The sequence below is a fragment of the Zerene cesonia genome, chromosome 25 (genome assembly GCF_012273895.1).
Source record: "Zerene cesonia ecotype Mississippi chromosome 25, Zerene_cesonia_1.1, whole genome shotgun sequence".
NCBI classification, from domain to species: domain Eukaryota; kingdom Metazoa; phylum Arthropoda; class Insecta; order Lepidoptera; family Pieridae; genus Zerene; species Zerene cesonia.
The window spans coordinates 3,386,575-3,404,729 of record NC_052126.1 but is presented as its reverse complement, the minus strand read 5'-3'; the positions used below and the strand labels follow the sequence as shown (position 1 = coordinate 3,404,729).

Here is an 18,155-nt window from a genome sequence, read left to right as displayed (position 1 = left end):
CGTGTGAATTTTATTACTTTTTTAAAACTAATCCGAATTAATTTGGCATTTAGCGGTGAGTATAACAATTATGGTGTAAGTAACAATTTAAAGTATTTGTCAATTATTATACATGTGATAGGTATTTATCTACATATAAATCTATTAAATTTAATATCATACCGTCTAGACATTTCGCCTACTTCATACTCTTTATGTCAGATGGTATGAATAGAGATGAAAAACGGGCATCCATAAACTTTTACGTAATTTAACAACTATAATGATTAATTCGTATTCATTATGGTCATAGGATATCAATGTCTGCAAAATTAAAAAGAAACTAATTTTCATATAAAAGGAAAACCCATATAAATAGACTGTATTACATAAGGACATATAAGTAATCTTCTAGTATCCATTATGTTAAGACAATGATAAAACGACTTATGGACGATAAAGGAAACTTTAATAGCTCCATAATAAAGGTTATTGTTCCCGGCTTATAATTTATATTTGAGAACGTTATCCTTTTCCGTCCCTAAACCCATACAGAATTCAGATCCTATTTAAGGTTGGTCATACAAATATGGCTATGAACGATTTCATGTTTTTTTGGTAATTGCTACATAAGCCTATATAAGCATATGACATTTAGACTGGCCTGAATTGCGTACAGATCCATTAGAAATTGTTTATGTGAAAGAATAACAGATTACAATCCAATTGTAGGAATTTTTTTCCCTACCCTCTATTGTAAATGCGAAAGCAACTCTGTCTAACCGTTTCTTATTCACGCTTACCACTAAATCAATTTCGAAGTAATTTGGTAGTTATTAACATTGGGTTTTTTTCTTTAACAACGCGAACGAAGCCGCGGTAGACACTTAGGAAATGATAAATGAAACAACTTCAATCTCACAAGTAGTACTTTATTGTTAACCTTCTTATAATAATTTACACTAAAATCACTCCCATATTATATTCCAGGCGAACAAGTACAATTATACGTATTTGACCATTTTAATTCTTAAATTAAGCAGTGGTGGCTCAGTGGTAAGGACCTCGGACTTCAAAATCGATAAGTCGGGGTTCGAGACCGGGCGAGCGCGCAGGAAATAAATTGATTTTCAATTTATCTGCGCATGTAGATAACATCACCACTGCTTCAACGGTGAAGGAAAACATCGTGAGGAAACCGGCATGTCCAAGAATTAAAAGTTCGACGGCATGTGACATCTGCCAACCCGCACTTGGCCAGCGTGGTGGATTATGGCCTGAACCCTCATAGGAGGCCTGAGTCCCAGCAGTGGGAACATATGTGGGCTGATAATGATGATAATGAATTCTTAAATAACGCTCGCACCGTAGAATTTCTTGACAAAATTTGACAAAGTGAATGAAAAATTAATGCCATGTAGTAACTCGTCAACCAATTAATGTTGAAAACATTTTAATTATACATACATATCTGAGTAATAAAACATCGTTATTACAATATTTTCTTCTATCTTAATGACTCGTGCATAGCCTTTGAAAGACTTCAGTATTTATCAATTCATTTATCGAAAGACGTCCTTATTTTCTGCGCGAGTTGGTTGTATTAAACACATATAGAAAATTATAATTAACTACAATTTTTGTCTATCAATTTAATCAATCGAGAACCCCGTTACAAATTTAACCTTTTCAAATGTATTCCTGCGTATAAAGCCCTCGATGATTGCTACGCGTGTAGCATGTCGTCTAAGCATGTCTGCTACGCGTTATGCGCTACACTGGTGCTACGCATGTACCTACACGGTAGCATGTTTGTAATAAATTGCGTAAAACTTTAAATTTCAATTATTATTATCAATAAAAAATATATTGGAATCCGACTAGAATATTTTATTCAATAAATTACACTTATTTACAAATTTACAACTATCGCTTTATATAATTGAAGATACAAATACAAACAAGCAAAAATTTACTCAAAAAATTGTCAATATTAAATTATTACGGAGCATAAGGAATTAATTAAAGTCTCCTTATTTGAATATTCCCAATGAACATTAAATATGAAGAGTATCTTCAATTATATAATAACAAAAAGCTACTAATAATGCACCTTTTCATTTGATTTCATACACAAGTATTAAATATTACTACTATAAATTACACAGCCATTATCTAGTTTTAACTACATATTATACGAATAAAACATTTTTTCATAAAATTAACAAAAAAAAAAATGTTTTTTAATTTATTTTAGGATAGTGCCCAAAAACCAAATTTCTACAATTACAGATACGTTTAATTTAAAAACATCATCAAAAACAAACAAAAGCAAATTAAAAAATATACGATTTTTTTCGTATGATGTATAAATTATATTCAAAACTCGCTAAAACGAGAAACAATTAGACTGTGATTTATTTAATATTCAACGTGATACCTATTGAAATAAGATTTATATTTAATTACTTATTGTTTTTAAATATACAACCGCTTAAATATTACCGTATACTTACCTAAAATTATCCAGCGAAATTATATAAACATTCAAATTATTTACACAACAATTACAATAATATATACATGTAAATTAATTTTCTATATTCAGTCTATTATAATAATATACGTAACTTTATTGAGAAAGTAATTTTTTGATTTACGTTTTTTTGTATCAGTTATCAAGGTACGTGTAATCTAAAATAAAAATATCACAAATATGACATAATTAATTAATTTGTGTTTATGATTTTGCGAAGGCTATTAAGCTAGCATGCATTCATTCATAAACTTAGCTAGCTTAGCTAGCATGCAATTTATACGTAATATAAACATAAACGCATTTTTATGTTTATATTACGTATAAATTGATCTATTAAATCAACTCAAAAACTCTTCATTGTATACCTATACGAAAAATAGAACAACACACACACACAATATGAAGAAAACTACTAATATGAAGAGAGTCTTATCGCTTCAGCAGCGATATATTACTAATTTAAAATATTACAGTTTCATGAGGAAACGGTTCTTTAAATGGCGTTATAATGAATTTACAAATACAGTACATTGATACATAGTTACAAAACTACATTTCATTGTTATGTTTTCTGTAATTGGAGGAATTAAAAACGACCAAAAAAGGCCAAATTTCAAATTTCACACTGCGACCGTTAAATTCCATATTTCACTATCGTCTTTCACACAATAAAGGATTAAATCGTAAAGAGTAATATATATATAAGTGGGTTATTCAATGGTTAAAAAAATTATCACAAACCGATAAAGATATATTAACACGTACCTTCATAATCGTTAACAATCTATTTAATTTCAACAGTGAAAACAAAAGAAGCGAATTCCTCAATAAACCCTTACAATATATTTTAAAACCCTGACTTTTCTACACTCTTAGTTTATAAACGTGACTATCTAATCGTATTAAATCAGCTATCTTATTTCAGTATAGTTTTGTAATACAAATTTTATTAATATATGTAAAAGTAACATGTGAATCGTTGGATTGCAAGCTTCGGTGGCGGCACCTGTAAGGAAGCAAATTTTAGCCGTATACAACATAATAATACAATGACAAATTAACAATATTTATCGAAATATATTTGGTTGATTGCGGGGCCATTTTCAACCCTTTTTTATAACCTATCCGCCCAATAAGTATTACACAATAATAAACAGCAGTTTTAAATCGATTTAAACATATTAGAGATCTTTGGTAAAATACTGTCACAACAGAATTTTATACAATAGCTGTTGCCTACAGCTTCTTTTTTTTTTTTTTTTTTTTTTATAACAGAGCGGGCAACCGAGCAAGTGGGTCACATGAGGCAACGCCACTGCCCATGAGCATTCACAAAGCTGTAGCTTTTGTGGAGCTGTTGCCGGCTTCACTCAGCTGGTTAATATAAATCTTCATGGTGAATATTTTCATGCCCTATTTTATATCCTTGAACGTAGAATTTATCAAAATTCTTTCTTAGCGGATAAGTACATCATAGAGGCTATCTGGATGCCAAATTTCAGCCGGTCGGTCCAGTAAATTGGACTATATATAATTAAATCAGTCAATGTCACCTTTACGTTTTATATACCCACATATATATTAGAACATAAACATTATTTTGTAGTATATTCCGTATAAACAGGTTACGTAAATTATGTATCCATTCAACTCCAATCACACGGATTCAAAAAGAAGCCCAAAGACATTTTATTTACCTGTGAAACTACGCCCTAACGCCGACACTGGGTTAGCGTTCCTCTCCCGAAGGACAACAGCGTGACTCGCTGATTTCCACACGTCGAAAATGGAAGCCTCGCATCTGTAATATAATTTCGCGTATTGAATACCCTTGCGAGGGTGCGTTCGTATGCACAATGCTTATTTCGATAGTGGAGCACGATGTTCATTTTTCTCCTTAACTTCTAATAGCAAAATAAGAGAGAGGTACAAGGTCGCATGTCATCTTATAACGATACTTTACGATACGATACTTTTTCTGTTACTATATAAACAGCTTTTATTAACATCATCTTCGGCAATGGAGCTTGTGGGCCGCCTGATGGTAAGCGTTACAGCCGCCCATGAACATTTGTAGAGGCGTAAGGTTAATTGCAGACCTTATGCCTCGACAAATGGATTGCCGGATTCAAATTGGATTTAGATTGGGATTAAGAATGGATTGAAGAGTAAATAAAGGTAAGGACTGGGAAGGGTAAGGAAAATCATATGGGCCTCCGGCTCACGTGATCTGTTTCTAACATCTGTTCCCTGCCAGGCCGAGTTTGTTGTTATATTTTTCTGGGAATCGAATCCTGATCTACGATACCGCGTTAAGCGCAATACCGAAGAGGCGACTTAGGGAGAGTTAACCTTACTAATTCTAAAGGATTTAGATAAATCCAGCGTAAGCAACTACAATAATTTTGAATAAATTTGGATAGTCAGAGATAGTAGATAGTAAAATAAAATAGAATGTGAGAAAAGACAAGTTATGAAGTCATGTGAATTGATAGAATACTAAGAAACTGCATCAATTTTGAAAGGAAAAGTTTAAATCGTGTCTAATATTAGGCATGGGTGTTCTCTCTGCAATTAGCAGTATCACACATGTGAGCACGTGCCGTTAGATTTAGCTCAACGTAGAATTTGTCGTGTAATATCGATACTCTAACTTGAGTAATACAAATTTACAATATTATATTGTTAGGTGTACAAAACTATGGTTGTGCAAATGACCAAACAGAACAGAATTGAAAGTTCATCGAATTCTGCTTTGTAGTTTGGACCCTGAATTAATTTGATATAAAATTTTAACACTGAAATTATATAATCCTTTTATCCCTTATATCCTCATCATATTTTGTACACAAAGCTAGTCAACAACAAATACTGAAAATATGCCATTTAATTTAATATTTAGGTATATCTATATATATAAAATTCTCGTGTCACAGTTTTCGTTGCCATACTCCTCCGAAACGGCTTGACCGATTCCTCTGAAATTTGGTAAGCATATTGGGTAGGTGTGAGAATCGGCCAACATCTATTTTTTATCCCGATATTCCTACGGGATACGGACTTACGCGGGTGAAACCGCGGGGCGCAGCTAGTATAGACTATAACACTACTTTTGTTATTGATATTATACGGTATACCTACTTAACAACGTTTGCTTACTCTGCTATCTTTAATTTTCTTTGATTAAAAGCAATGATTTTTTTAATTTACGATGGTTCAATAACTAAGAAGTATAATTGAACCATATCGATTAAGCACAGCGTGCTAGACGAGTTCAGAATCTATTTTTGAATCTTAAAATGTGATGTTACAAAAGTACTAACTTTATCCACATTAACATTCAGCAATACCCCTATGTGAAGTCCCGTGTCCCCTAGTGGAGTATGGGGCAGATGATGTACATCTGTTTCACTGATCGATTTTATTTACGGACAAATAGGTCAGCCTTCTGTGTCCTACCAGACCGAGACATCTTTTTTCTGCATCCCCACTTTAAAATTGAACCCAGGCCCCGTTGATTCTATGCTCATGCGTTAACCACTGTACCAAGGAGGCGGTCACCCTTATATATAGACTAAAAATACCTAATACATAGACTAAAATAAAACACACTACATACCAAAATATAAAAATATTATAATCACCGTATCATAAGCATCGGCAGAGGTGAAAGCACAGCTGTTTCAAGCTCCAAAGTAGACAAACTCGACGCGTAACCATTACTGAAGTTCGTCACGTGGTTGGCTGTGAAACTCGGCACCTGGGACAATTTAAATAATTGCCTAAATAAAACTTTGTTAGAGCCGTTTACATTGAAATAAACACTGTTAACCTTTTCGGTGATTAAAAGCACGATATGACAATTACCGTTTCGTATCGTTTTGTGGTGTAATTTGCTTGTAAATATTTCTATTCGAATAGTTTAATAAATATTGGTAAAGCTAACTTCGTGATTATGATGTCGGGTCGAGTGGCTAAAAAAGACTTGAAATTGTCTTTTAGTGCAGGACGCATCTCTTTACAATTTAATATCTTTCTATGTCATGGTGCCATCTTTCTATGGTGATTCTTAGTAAAAAGTAGCAGGCCCATTTTATAATATATATAATAACTAGACGCTCGTCCCGGCTGCGCCCGGATATCAAGGTTCCTGTTTTATCCCCAGGGTGAATTTAATCGCGATGAAAGTATCCTGTCACCCAAGTCAGCTCATACCGTATCTTTAAACCGAATTTCATCAAAATCCGCTCAACAGTTTCAGCGTGATTGACGGATAAACATAAAAACAAACTCTAACATTTATGATATTAGTATGATAAGTGTGAGGTGTGATATGTAGTAATGAATACATAATAAACAATACATCTAACACACAACACTGTAAAAAAAATTTAGTTTCCTATAAAAGTGTGCCAAGTATCATTGACGAGCGTTAATTAAGGCAGAGAGTGTAATTTTAATGCGAGATAATTCTGAGTTATGAGAACATGTTTTAATTACTTGTGTCACATTCAGTTTTATTTGTTGCGACGTTATAACATGTGGAAATGTTTTCTTGAATTCGTTATGTGTAGGTAGACTATCATGGGGTCCATATACAAGAAATCTCAGAGGCAAAACTTTTGTGGTCTATTTCAATACTTTATTTAAAAAAGTGCATGTTTTCCTTTGCATTCTTCAGCTATTATCAATCCGAACTTCATACAAACGGTCATAGGAATTATATTTTAAATACGTTTTTATTTTAAAAACAAATCATTATTTTATAAGTCGAGCAATATTATGGAATCTTTTAGATTCCAGCACTTTATCCTTTTCACAAAACGCTTTGATTTACAAAGCTCTGTTAAAATACACTTTACCTATAGATTCATATCTAATATTCAATCAATTAATAATAATTTGTCAATCTGAGCATAAACAACCTTTCAATTCGAGACCAATGGACCAAGTTTTAATAGTTTTATATCAGCACCGTGGATAAACATACAGCCTAGAACTGTCCATCGCAGAGCTGCGTCATTTTCGCTTCGTTTGTTTATATTTGCAGACTGGTTGAAGCGGAACCTAGCTTTGAATACCGTGGGTGGAATTTTTAAAATGGCATGGAAGGTTTATTTTAATAATAGATGTGATTTACACTATTTATATTTTTGTCTGTTTATGTGACACTAGCTTTCCGTCCGCAGCTGGGCTTGCCTATTCAAAGGAAGTGTCCATAGCAATGATATATTCTACCGCGGTTAAAATGAGCCTATGTTATACGATCCATTGCGATTTGAAAGAAAGGTAAACAAACAAATAACACAATTTCGGATTAATTAAGTAAGGATATTCGAAAACTCTAAACTATTATCGTATTGTTGTATTTTTTTTCTTCGCTATTATTAGTTACTTTTGTTTTTAGTTGTTTATTTTATTATTTTTTAATTTAACTGTGTTTTTGTGTTTCATGTCGCCAAATGAATGTTTTTTCCTATCTTCTTTCTTTCTTTCTATTAATGAACAGGGAAGAGTGAAGAAGAGAATAATTGATGGTGTCTCCAGCATCAAATATTTATAACACAAAATCTTATGATTACGTGACATGATTTATGTTAAATATTATGTAGATAGATTGAGTTCATAACACAATAAACTTACCATTTGTTCATTGACGTACCACGTTATGTTGGCAGCTGGTAATGATGGTGGTGATGAACAGTTCGCTTGTATGTGATCACCGCCGACGTACGTCATTCGGTCCGACGTTATATTGGGACCGATAAATGGCGGTTCTGGAACACACAGTTTTATCAATAAAGGCTTTTTATATGGTGAGTTCATTGATGGATTTTTATGCACATGTGATGTTTCAAAGTAAATAATGAACAATACATAGAAAAGTACGTATACATTTTATATTTGTCTCTAAGGCTTTCTGAAGCGGTCCAAGCTATTGTCCTCGATTGTGAGCGTGAACAAGATAACACAGAAATCAAATCACGTTTGTAATGTTCAAGGTTTACTTTAACGATTAAATCACTATTTAAATCAAAGTACAACATAGAATTTAAGATTAGAGCGGATCAAGAACCAATAGGTTAGAACACGTCCGTCTCGGGTGGCCGCTGTCAATTATGAGGCACCAAGCCGCACCGCAAAGATGTCGTCGAACTACTCCATTCGAGGCTACCCGCTCTTAATTTAATATCGCATTAAATATGTTTTTAAAGAATGAAAATGACCATCAACAATACTCGTGACAATTTGCAACAAAGCACTTAAATTACATTTAATTATTCTAAAACTTATTACTTCAATCAAATAACGTTATTTAATATTAAAATAATCTACGCGCCGATATATTTTTATCAATATGGCACCAATTTAAATAAATATTAAATAACATAATATTAAAATAAAAATTGTTATAGAATAAACGATTTTTCTTAACTGAAACATTAGGTACATACAGGTTTTTAACCAAAAGACTCTGAAAAGACCAATAATCCCTTTGTGTCTTTTCTCACTCAATAGTATTTAAACCAGAGTCTTTTATCCAGAATTTGGGTAAACGTTCACCATGGATAGCATCGATTTTAAGCTACATTTTAAAAGAAAATGTCGTCGAGCATCGGCAAACTAAAATGGGTTTAAAGGTTGTAATCCCGATTTGTTTATCTCCGCGCACCACGTTTCCACGCAGGCCTTTTATTTCCAGCCAATACGGAAATCCTATTGTAGATTAAGACAATAAGCCCCGAGTTTTTAGTCTGACATAAGGCCCGAGGCTATTAGTTTTAACAACCTACGCAGTTACAAGCCTGCCATTCCTGTGCCTACTTTGTTGGAAATTAAACCTTGATGCCATTTCTGAGGGTATATAATAATAATAATGTATTTGTAGTTTTTCAGTTAAAATATGAACAACTGACACTCCCATATTGATAATTAATTTACATTTATAAAAATTCATATGACATAACTTATAACATTCTTAGGAACATAATCGTTAATGGTTTTACATCGATAGATTTCATAACTTTTCGGTTGTTTGCAATCTCACGAGTTAAATTTTTATAATTATTTGATGAATATACATAAAAAGCTTCGTTAGTTACGCCACTTATGAGTGAAGATTTACTTTAGGTTAGGATAATAAATGTTAAAAATTCAAAATTAAAACCAATTTTTACCCGGGAAAAGCCTGAACAAGCGACCAGATTAGTTTAAAACAAACCAATATCAACGCTTGTGACGTTTGTGCATTTGATAGCTATTATGTTGCATCGTTAGTCATGGATTTTTAGCGTATCAAATACGCTGGGATATTCGGTAAAGCGTTTTATTTCCTTTCATTGTATCGCTGTGGAAACTGACATGCACCCACAGATGTTAGAAGATTTTTTTAGATTTAGTTGCGATCGATTGATTACATAACGGGTAACTATAATATTCTTATAACTATAACATTGATAAGCATTTTTTTAGTATGCATTTATCAGTGAAAGTTAATTTTATCACAAACTAGCTATAAAATGCACTTAATATTTTTCAATCGAGAATCTATGCATCTACAAAACCCTAGGAATCCTATGTCCCTGAAATGGAGAAAATGAGGACCACCAAAGACTTAATCTGTTCTTAAATTGTGTATTTACATGCTTGCGTACGAACGGGTGATCGCATAGACACAACAGTCTATGAAAACATAATCTAAAACTTAAAACTTCTTTAAGGTTCGATGTCAGTCAGAGTCCCACATACAGTTAAAAGAATTTAACTAACAGAATAAAATCTATCAAAGATTTAGAAATTAAACGACGGGAGACAGGGAGTCTCCCCGTGACCACGCTCGCCGTAAAGTGTTCGAAACGCCGGGTTGATAATATAATGAATAAATCGCGTTTAAATTCGTTAAAAAGTCTTTAATTTTTAAATGTATAATACTCGCGTAAAATTAAACACACGAAAATTCTATCGAAGATGTTTTAAGTATTTTTTATATAATCAGCGTCTGAAAAACTAAATGTTTTATTGACTAACTAAGCGTTGTATTATATATTATTGGAACACATATACGAGTACCTACAGATCTATGAAGACTTTGTCGTGAAATACTCTGACGTTTGAAGCAAAGTCCGTGTTGGTATTAAAATAAACTACATACATGACAGGTTTTTAGATCTGTTGTCACTTGAGAAGTGGGACAGTGGTACCAGTGTCACATGCGATATTTCTTTCAAAGATAAGTGTTGTAGTGTAACAATGTTAGTTTTTGCCCTCTGCCGCGACCTATTTCCGTATACGTTTACGATTTGTTTCTATAAAAGATGAGGTTTTGTTGCATTGTTATTTTATATGGAGTTGGTTGGTTGAGTAGTGGAAACTGTTGCGTGATAGTAGTGGGTTTGAGGGTGTGGATGTTTATTGTACAGATGATGAAAGTCATAAACATGATAATCAAAGGTCAATTTAAAACGTAAATTAATATAATATAAAATAAAAATTAGTGAAAGAAGTTTATTTTGAGTTAACCGAATCTGTTTGCAAGAGCAATTTTATCCATAAGAGATTCATATTTTATGCCTTCGAATTTGATGATACTACAATCCGTGTTAACATGATTGTATGATAATCGCCTCACTTATCAATATACTACCTAAAGATGTCTTTTAGAACTTTTTAATGGAGTTAAACGCGATTTATTCATTATATAAATTTATCCTTCCCATGACCGCGTTCTATGCGAAGTGTTCGATACATCGGGTTTAATGATATAACAATAAATCATATTTTCAATCGAATCAAATCCTATTAAAGTATAATACTTGCGTAAAATCAAACAACAAGACAATACAAACCTTAGTATAACCGAAAGGAAACATCACACGAAAACAATCGCATTAATTACACCATATAAAATAACATCGAAATAGCCACAAAGAACGAAATAAAGTTTTCCCAAGCATTTTCTTAACGCTGACAAGCATTCTCCATTCAACGGTGAATCTTTATTCGGGCGTGAATGAGTCGAATTGAATGGGATCGGACCTTTCACTCAATTTGTAAACACGCCTAAACAAAACGTAATAGATAGAATTTGTTTGATGCGGGCTGGCTCGTTTCTCATTAAAATATATCCCTGGAAAATTTGTCGCATCTTAAATATAGTTAATAAGTAAATTAAATGGAAATTTTATAATCCCCTATTTGGGTCGGCGGCCATCTTGTATTAGAAATTCGTCACTGGTCGAGCCGTCATTTGATACGGGATACATTTTAATGAGGGAATCGTAAAAAGTATTTGGTTTTTATCAAATTTGGCCAAGAACATTCTCGATTAATTCATCTTTCAAATAAAACAAACAAAATGAAAAAATGTCCTTCATTTGGGAGGGAACGTAAGTGAGTTTACAAAAGCATTTAAAAATGAAAATATATTATTTGGAATATTTATTTCACTGAAAAGCTACATCTACGCGTTATATCTAAATACACACTTTTTAAATTTCTTAAATATCTAGCTTTATTTGACAAATAATTATCTGAATCTGTCTATGATTTTTATCTAGCTTACACATAATTATACGATCAGTAAATATAAGCAATCGTATTTGAATTTATGTAATTCAATGTATAAACATATTGCTGTGTTTAAATATATTGCTTCGTTTAAATATGGATAGTTGTCATCACCATTGGAATTTCTGTTTACAAACAAACCATAATATACATTATTCTTTGCACAATAAAGTCGTATATAGCACTCGTATTTACCTACATATCACCGGGTCAGGAAAATATAAAACCATCCACAATACAAAGGTTGTAGAATTGAACAAATGCAAACTAAAAAACGACGTGGCAGATTGAAATCGAACGGGCCTGTTTGTTTTTTGGCAACGTGTCGACGATATAGCAGCTGCATTATGAATATGCAATATTTAGCAATACCACAGATAACATAATACTGTCCTAGAAAATACTTCTTTTCTTCTTATTTTATTTTTAAATAAAGAATTCTGTGGGAAGGGCTTGGTAATGGTGAATATCTTTATTGATTAGGCTTTGAAGTGGCCAGTTCGAAAGGTACGTAGCAAATAACATAATTGAATTTTGGACACTGTGTAATTGTTTTGAACCGGTTTTAAAGTGTCTGAACTAGGCAAAGAAATAGCCAAGACACGGGAGCCACCAAATATCATATATCTTTATTGATTACGCCTTGAAACGACCAATTCTAATAGGACATATCAAAAATATAATTCTCTTGACATTGTATAATTGTTTTTGCCTAAAAACAGCCTTCAAACGGTAATTAACTCAAATAAATGGAACAACACATGAGGAACCAGCTTTCAAATGAAAAAATAATCATTAGCATCTATTCACTCAGTAAAAAGTTATAAGGTAACGAAGTTTAGATTTCCGCGAGATTGTAATCCGTCGACTGATTGTTTTCCGTTACATCCAAATCGGCTTAGTAGTTCCTGAGAGTAGCACGTTCATGCATACAAAAAGAACAACTAGGCTAGACTGCTTTATATATTAAAATATAATATATGCTATAAATAAGCATATACAGGAAATGTGCCTATTTCTTCCATTATAAAAATTTGTTACATTCATACGAAAGCAAAGTTATTACTAATCTCTAAAGTAATTACATTAAATAAGTACGCATTCGCTAGTATTCAACCGAGAAGCTATTACAGATTCTTCGGTCACAATTAATATTTACTTATATTAGCTATTTACATTGTTACACATTCACCTTACATGTAATTGTTAGTTATAAATACATGTACCTCTGTCAGCTTCAGTTCGCTGTAAGGAAATACATTCCGTCCGCGTTTGAGTATATCAAACAAAGGAATTGTATAGAGCCTTTGCCTTGCTAATTGTCTTGTATGTAGACAGCGTTTATTAGACTTAAAATTGATAGTAACGTTGCATCATGCAGGAGTAATTATAACATAACCAAGAACTAAATCAAATCATTATATGGATTGTCAATTAGCGTTAAATTGAATGGAAACCGATTTAAGGTAAAGTATACGTTTGGGCGACCGCCGACCGCCGATCGACCGCCTCTTTGGTACAGTGGTTAACGCGTGAGCGTAGAACCGAGGGTGCTGGGTTCAATTCTCGGTGGGGACGCAAAAAAAAATGTCTCGATCTGGCAGGAGACAGAAGGCTGATCACCTACTCGTCCGTAAAGAAAATCGATCAGTGAAACAGATGTACATCATCTGCCCCATACTCCACTAGGGGACACGGGACTTCAGTTTTATACGTTTGGGCACGGAAGTCGACCACGCTTTGGAACGAACAGAGCCAGCTTGCACTGGGCTAAGTACCACATCCTCATAGGAACGCCGTGAAACAGTAGCATGCATCAGTGAGCGGGGGAGGCCCGCCATTAATTTCCTCGCCCTTTCTAGTCCAAATTCCTTTGTTCTTGTCGTCAATTCTTTCCTTATCGAAAGATGTAGAATAGGAAATTATTATATAATAAAATTCGGCGAAATAAAGCGGCGTTAGGTTAGTGCTTTGACGCGGGATAAGTACGCATTCTGTTTGACAATGCTAGAAATGTTTACGGAGAAACCATAGCATTTTTTATCCACGACTGGATGTATTATCAATAAAAAACATAATTATTTATTTTTATCTTATTTATTACACTTTTTTTCTCATATATTATATTAAATAAACAATATGAATCACAATACAGAAAACGTAGTTATTACTCCAAAATCACCACTTTTCGCAAGTGATAGTAAACACACCACGTGTCAACAAATAAATAAAAAAGTAAATTGAGTTTTCATTTAAGCACGTAATTATACAAATAAACGATTTTGATTAAATTTCTAGTGCACTTGTTAACCCCTCACTTCATTAAATATTTGTAAAATAAATAAACACCACTTCAAATCAAATATAAACATTGAAATCACGGAAGCTACTAAATCAAAACAACATAAAATTTAGTATGCACGAGCCATTTCAATCGCTGGCAAAGCGGAGTAATTATTCATGTAAACAGAGTTGATTTTCTTACATTTTTCAACACGGTAGCAGATTAAAAATACATTTTAGAAGACGCTTGATTAGATGAAGTGTTCTCGATTAATTAATCTTTTATGTATTGAGATCGTAATAAGATCAAGGAACGATTATGTACTTTGAGTTGTTATTTAGAACGTTGAGTGTTTTGTTTTGAGTTCTGAAATGATATTTACATCTACGAAGTTTGATTTAATCATAAAAACCATAGTATATAATAAAAGTTTACTTCATCTGATAACACCCGTGATTTTTTTATTATATGGCTTAAGCTACTGAGCCACTACTCTGTTCTGTTGTGTTGTGCTGTACTGTGTTGGATTGTGCATTGCTGTGTCATATCGTATCGTGTCGTATCGTATCGTGTATTATACGTTATTGTAAATACATACCAACAACCACCATCTCTGCTGCTTTGATGTCTGTGTGGAAAAGTGGGGCATCTGCAGACACTTCACATTGGTATTCGCCGGTTAAGGTTCTATCCACCTCCCTTAATACTACTCGATTCTGATCCGATCTTGCTACCTAGGAAACAAAACGTTGAAGGCTTTTAAAGGATGTAAAACGCGACTCATTCATGATTTATTCATGAACTTAACAATATAGAAGATTAGCTGCGCCCCGCGGTTTCACCCGCGTAAGTCCGTATCCCGTAGGAAAATCGGAATAAAAAGTTGCCTATATGTTATTCCACTTGTTCAGCTGTCTACGTACCAAATTTTATTGTAACCGGTTTAGAAGTTTTTGCGTTAGAGCAACAAACACACACACATCCTTACAAACTTTCGCATTTATAATATTGGTAGGATACGTATAATACTTACATCAACCTTAATCTCAGCAACCGGGAACACTTTAGTGGCAGGCGATTCTTTAGGCACATAGCGATAAAACTCTATCATATTACGGTACCACCGTATGGAGTATAGTTGTGCACCTTCTAGTTCATATGTGCACATCAGCTCCGCGTTTTGGCCGGTTAATACCGCTTTGGGCACGTGGATTTGGAGGAATTTTAACGTGCTGACCGTACCTGTAACGAAGAGAAAATTGTGTTATTTTGTTTACCGTACAAAAAATTTGTGAATAAATTAACGTATGGAAAATTGTTTTGATTATTTTATTATATTATTTTATAAGATCTCCGACTAGTTATTATAGTAAAACACACGAGAAAATATACTATGTAATGTTGTTTTAGTATTTTCTTAATAAAATCGTAATGACATGACTCGTCGTCATACATATTGCAAGTAGCAAGATGCAAGATTTGAATGCAATATCGTTTTTGCTAGGATTATTTATTATTTAATAAAAATTTAGTATAGTGTGTTATTTTGCAATGTCCGTATTTCATAAAACTTTTGACTTTAACGCCACACAACGCTATAACATTTAAAATGTTGTAAATAATCACTACAAACTACTGTATTTAAACAAGGGAAAATACACACGAATCCAACCCTTAAGGCGTCAACAAAGAGCAGATATTCGTTTAAAAATTTAACAATTTCGAAACTTGTAATATTTTACGATTCGCAGAACTGAGCGAAGGTGGAGTAAATACAGAGTTTATGAGTCTCGTTAGAAGTTAGCTCGTAACGGTAAACGACAGGGAGGTTATCGCAGCTCCTCAAATCTTGCTCTTAATACTCTTTTGAGTTATTATTGCCTGGTACTTCGGACGGCATGTTAAAACTTTGCATTTTTTTATCACCTAATAACGGAGACAGGAATTTGCTTGTTCCTCCTTGATCCTTCTATTCTAAGGATATTTATATTTAGCCTGGAATATTAATTAAAACAAAAAAAATACAAGCTTTAATGATATAATAAAATACTTTCTTATACAAAATATACATTAAAAAATCATTTAATCTTGTCCATTCTAAGCAGTACGATAAAATTATCTCATCCAATCCCTCTCTCTCTTTCTCCTTTAATAAGTGTACAAAGTTTGAATTAAATCTGTCCATTTAAAATGAGTCAAAATTGAGTGTAAAAATGAATCTAATAAAAGCGTGTAAAATGTCAATATCCGTTAAAATTTCATACTACAATTATTTTGAATACATAATAGCGTACATAGGAAAATATTTATTCCTCATTACCGTTCAGCCTGTAATTTGTTATTGTGACGACAGAGTAAACAACTCATTGATTTAGAAAACATTATTACACGTGTACCGCCCACATATTAATTTCTAATTGGCTATTTTATTTTCATCCCCAATCCTGAGATCAGCGTAATTGAGTAAGCAGTTCTTAATGATTCATTAATTACAAATAAACATTTGATACCTAATATTGCTAGATGTTTTTTCTATCATATAAAACTTATTCATTTCAACACAATATCATATCATAGACATTTTTGCATTTATATTGTAGCAGATCATACACTTTAAGGCATTGTAAAACATGCTTTTAGTTCATTTAATCCACTTAACGCAGTTGTACAAATAACCAAGTGTTGAACAATGATAATCTTATTTACATATAACCATTTGTCTTCATGCAACACGGTTACAACGCGTAACCCACATTTTTATCGCATTAATAACCAATAATTCCCTAGACATTAATTAATGCCAACGAGAAATACAGTTTCACACAGGTTTTACACAAATTACTGTTTATGTCGGCGACTTATTTTATTCAGATTTATAGAAGCGTATCGGATAACGATATACATATTTTTACGTTCATATCACGAGAGATAAATTTTGCATTTAAAAAAGGTTTTATTAAAAATGCTATCTGGGACGTACTTTTATAATTTAAGTGACGTCGTGAGATGATTTCTAATAAACGTCCAATTTATTTGGCAACTCCTGTCAGTTTCAATCGAATTAAAATAGGTCGAAATAAAACAATCGTAGTTACTTGGAAAATACGTTCTTAGCATTCTAGTGATAAAACATTTTTTAGTGAGTAGTTTTGAGTTTCTTTCCTATTTCTACTTTTACGTATGAGTATACATTTTACGTAGAACTATATTAACTGCTAACACAGGTCAAACACAAAATACTTAAGTTCCATACTAGAAAAAAGGAATTTAAAATAGTGTATAATGTAGTAATAAATATCGAAAAGATCCTGTACGGGATTTCGCTGTTCTTGTACTTACAATTGCATAAAATAATAAAATATATGCAGGCGGCAGCCCTTATATACTGTCCTGAGCTGCTTACATCATAGCATATGTAACTCGGGCTCATCCCTCCCGCGTCTCGCCCCTTGACACCCGAACGATAGCCTGTGTCCAAACGTATTCGTTGAACTGTATGGATGATTAGATTGTGCTGTATATTTACATCAAAATAAGTTACCGTTTATACAGATAGATAGATAAATAAATGTCTGTCTATCTGTGTACATAACGCTGATCGAAACACGCACACATTTTAGTGGACATTTACTTACGCAAACTATTTTCACAGCGAATTTAATTCAACACAGCGCGAATCGTCGCAAACACAGATAAAAGCATTTTAAATCTCCAAATTTACGGTTTGTTTTTAAAAGAGTTATGCTATTTGCAGGGCCGGATTAGAGAGAATATTTGTAAATAATT

At 32.9% G+C, this 18,155-nt stretch overlaps 1 protein-coding gene across 1 annotated transcript in view; it reads right to left on the bottom strand.

Annotated features, from left to right (window-relative positions):
- Positions 1 to 2,865: 2,865 nt before the first annotated feature.
- LOC119836740 overlaps positions 2,866 to 18,155 on the bottom strand; it is a 70,124-nt gene continuing 54,834 nt past the window's right edge. Inside the window, exons 2-7 of the mRNA XM_038362187.1 lie at positions 15,403 to 15,611; positions 14,968 to 15,103; positions 8,162 to 8,295; positions 6,163 to 6,278; positions 4,216 to 4,319; positions 2,866 to 3,524 (exon numbers count right to left, since the gene is read on the bottom strand). Coding sequence (XP_038218115.1) covers positions 3,430 to 3,524; positions 4,216 to 4,319; positions 6,163 to 6,278; positions 8,162 to 8,295; positions 14,968 to 15,103; positions 15,403 to 15,611 — 794 coding nt within the window. The 3' untranslated portion in view covers positions 2,866 to 3,429. The remainder of the gene's footprint in view (positions 3,525 to 4,215; positions 4,320 to 6,162; positions 6,279 to 8,161; positions 8,296 to 14,967; positions 15,104 to 15,402; positions 15,612 to 18,155) is intronic.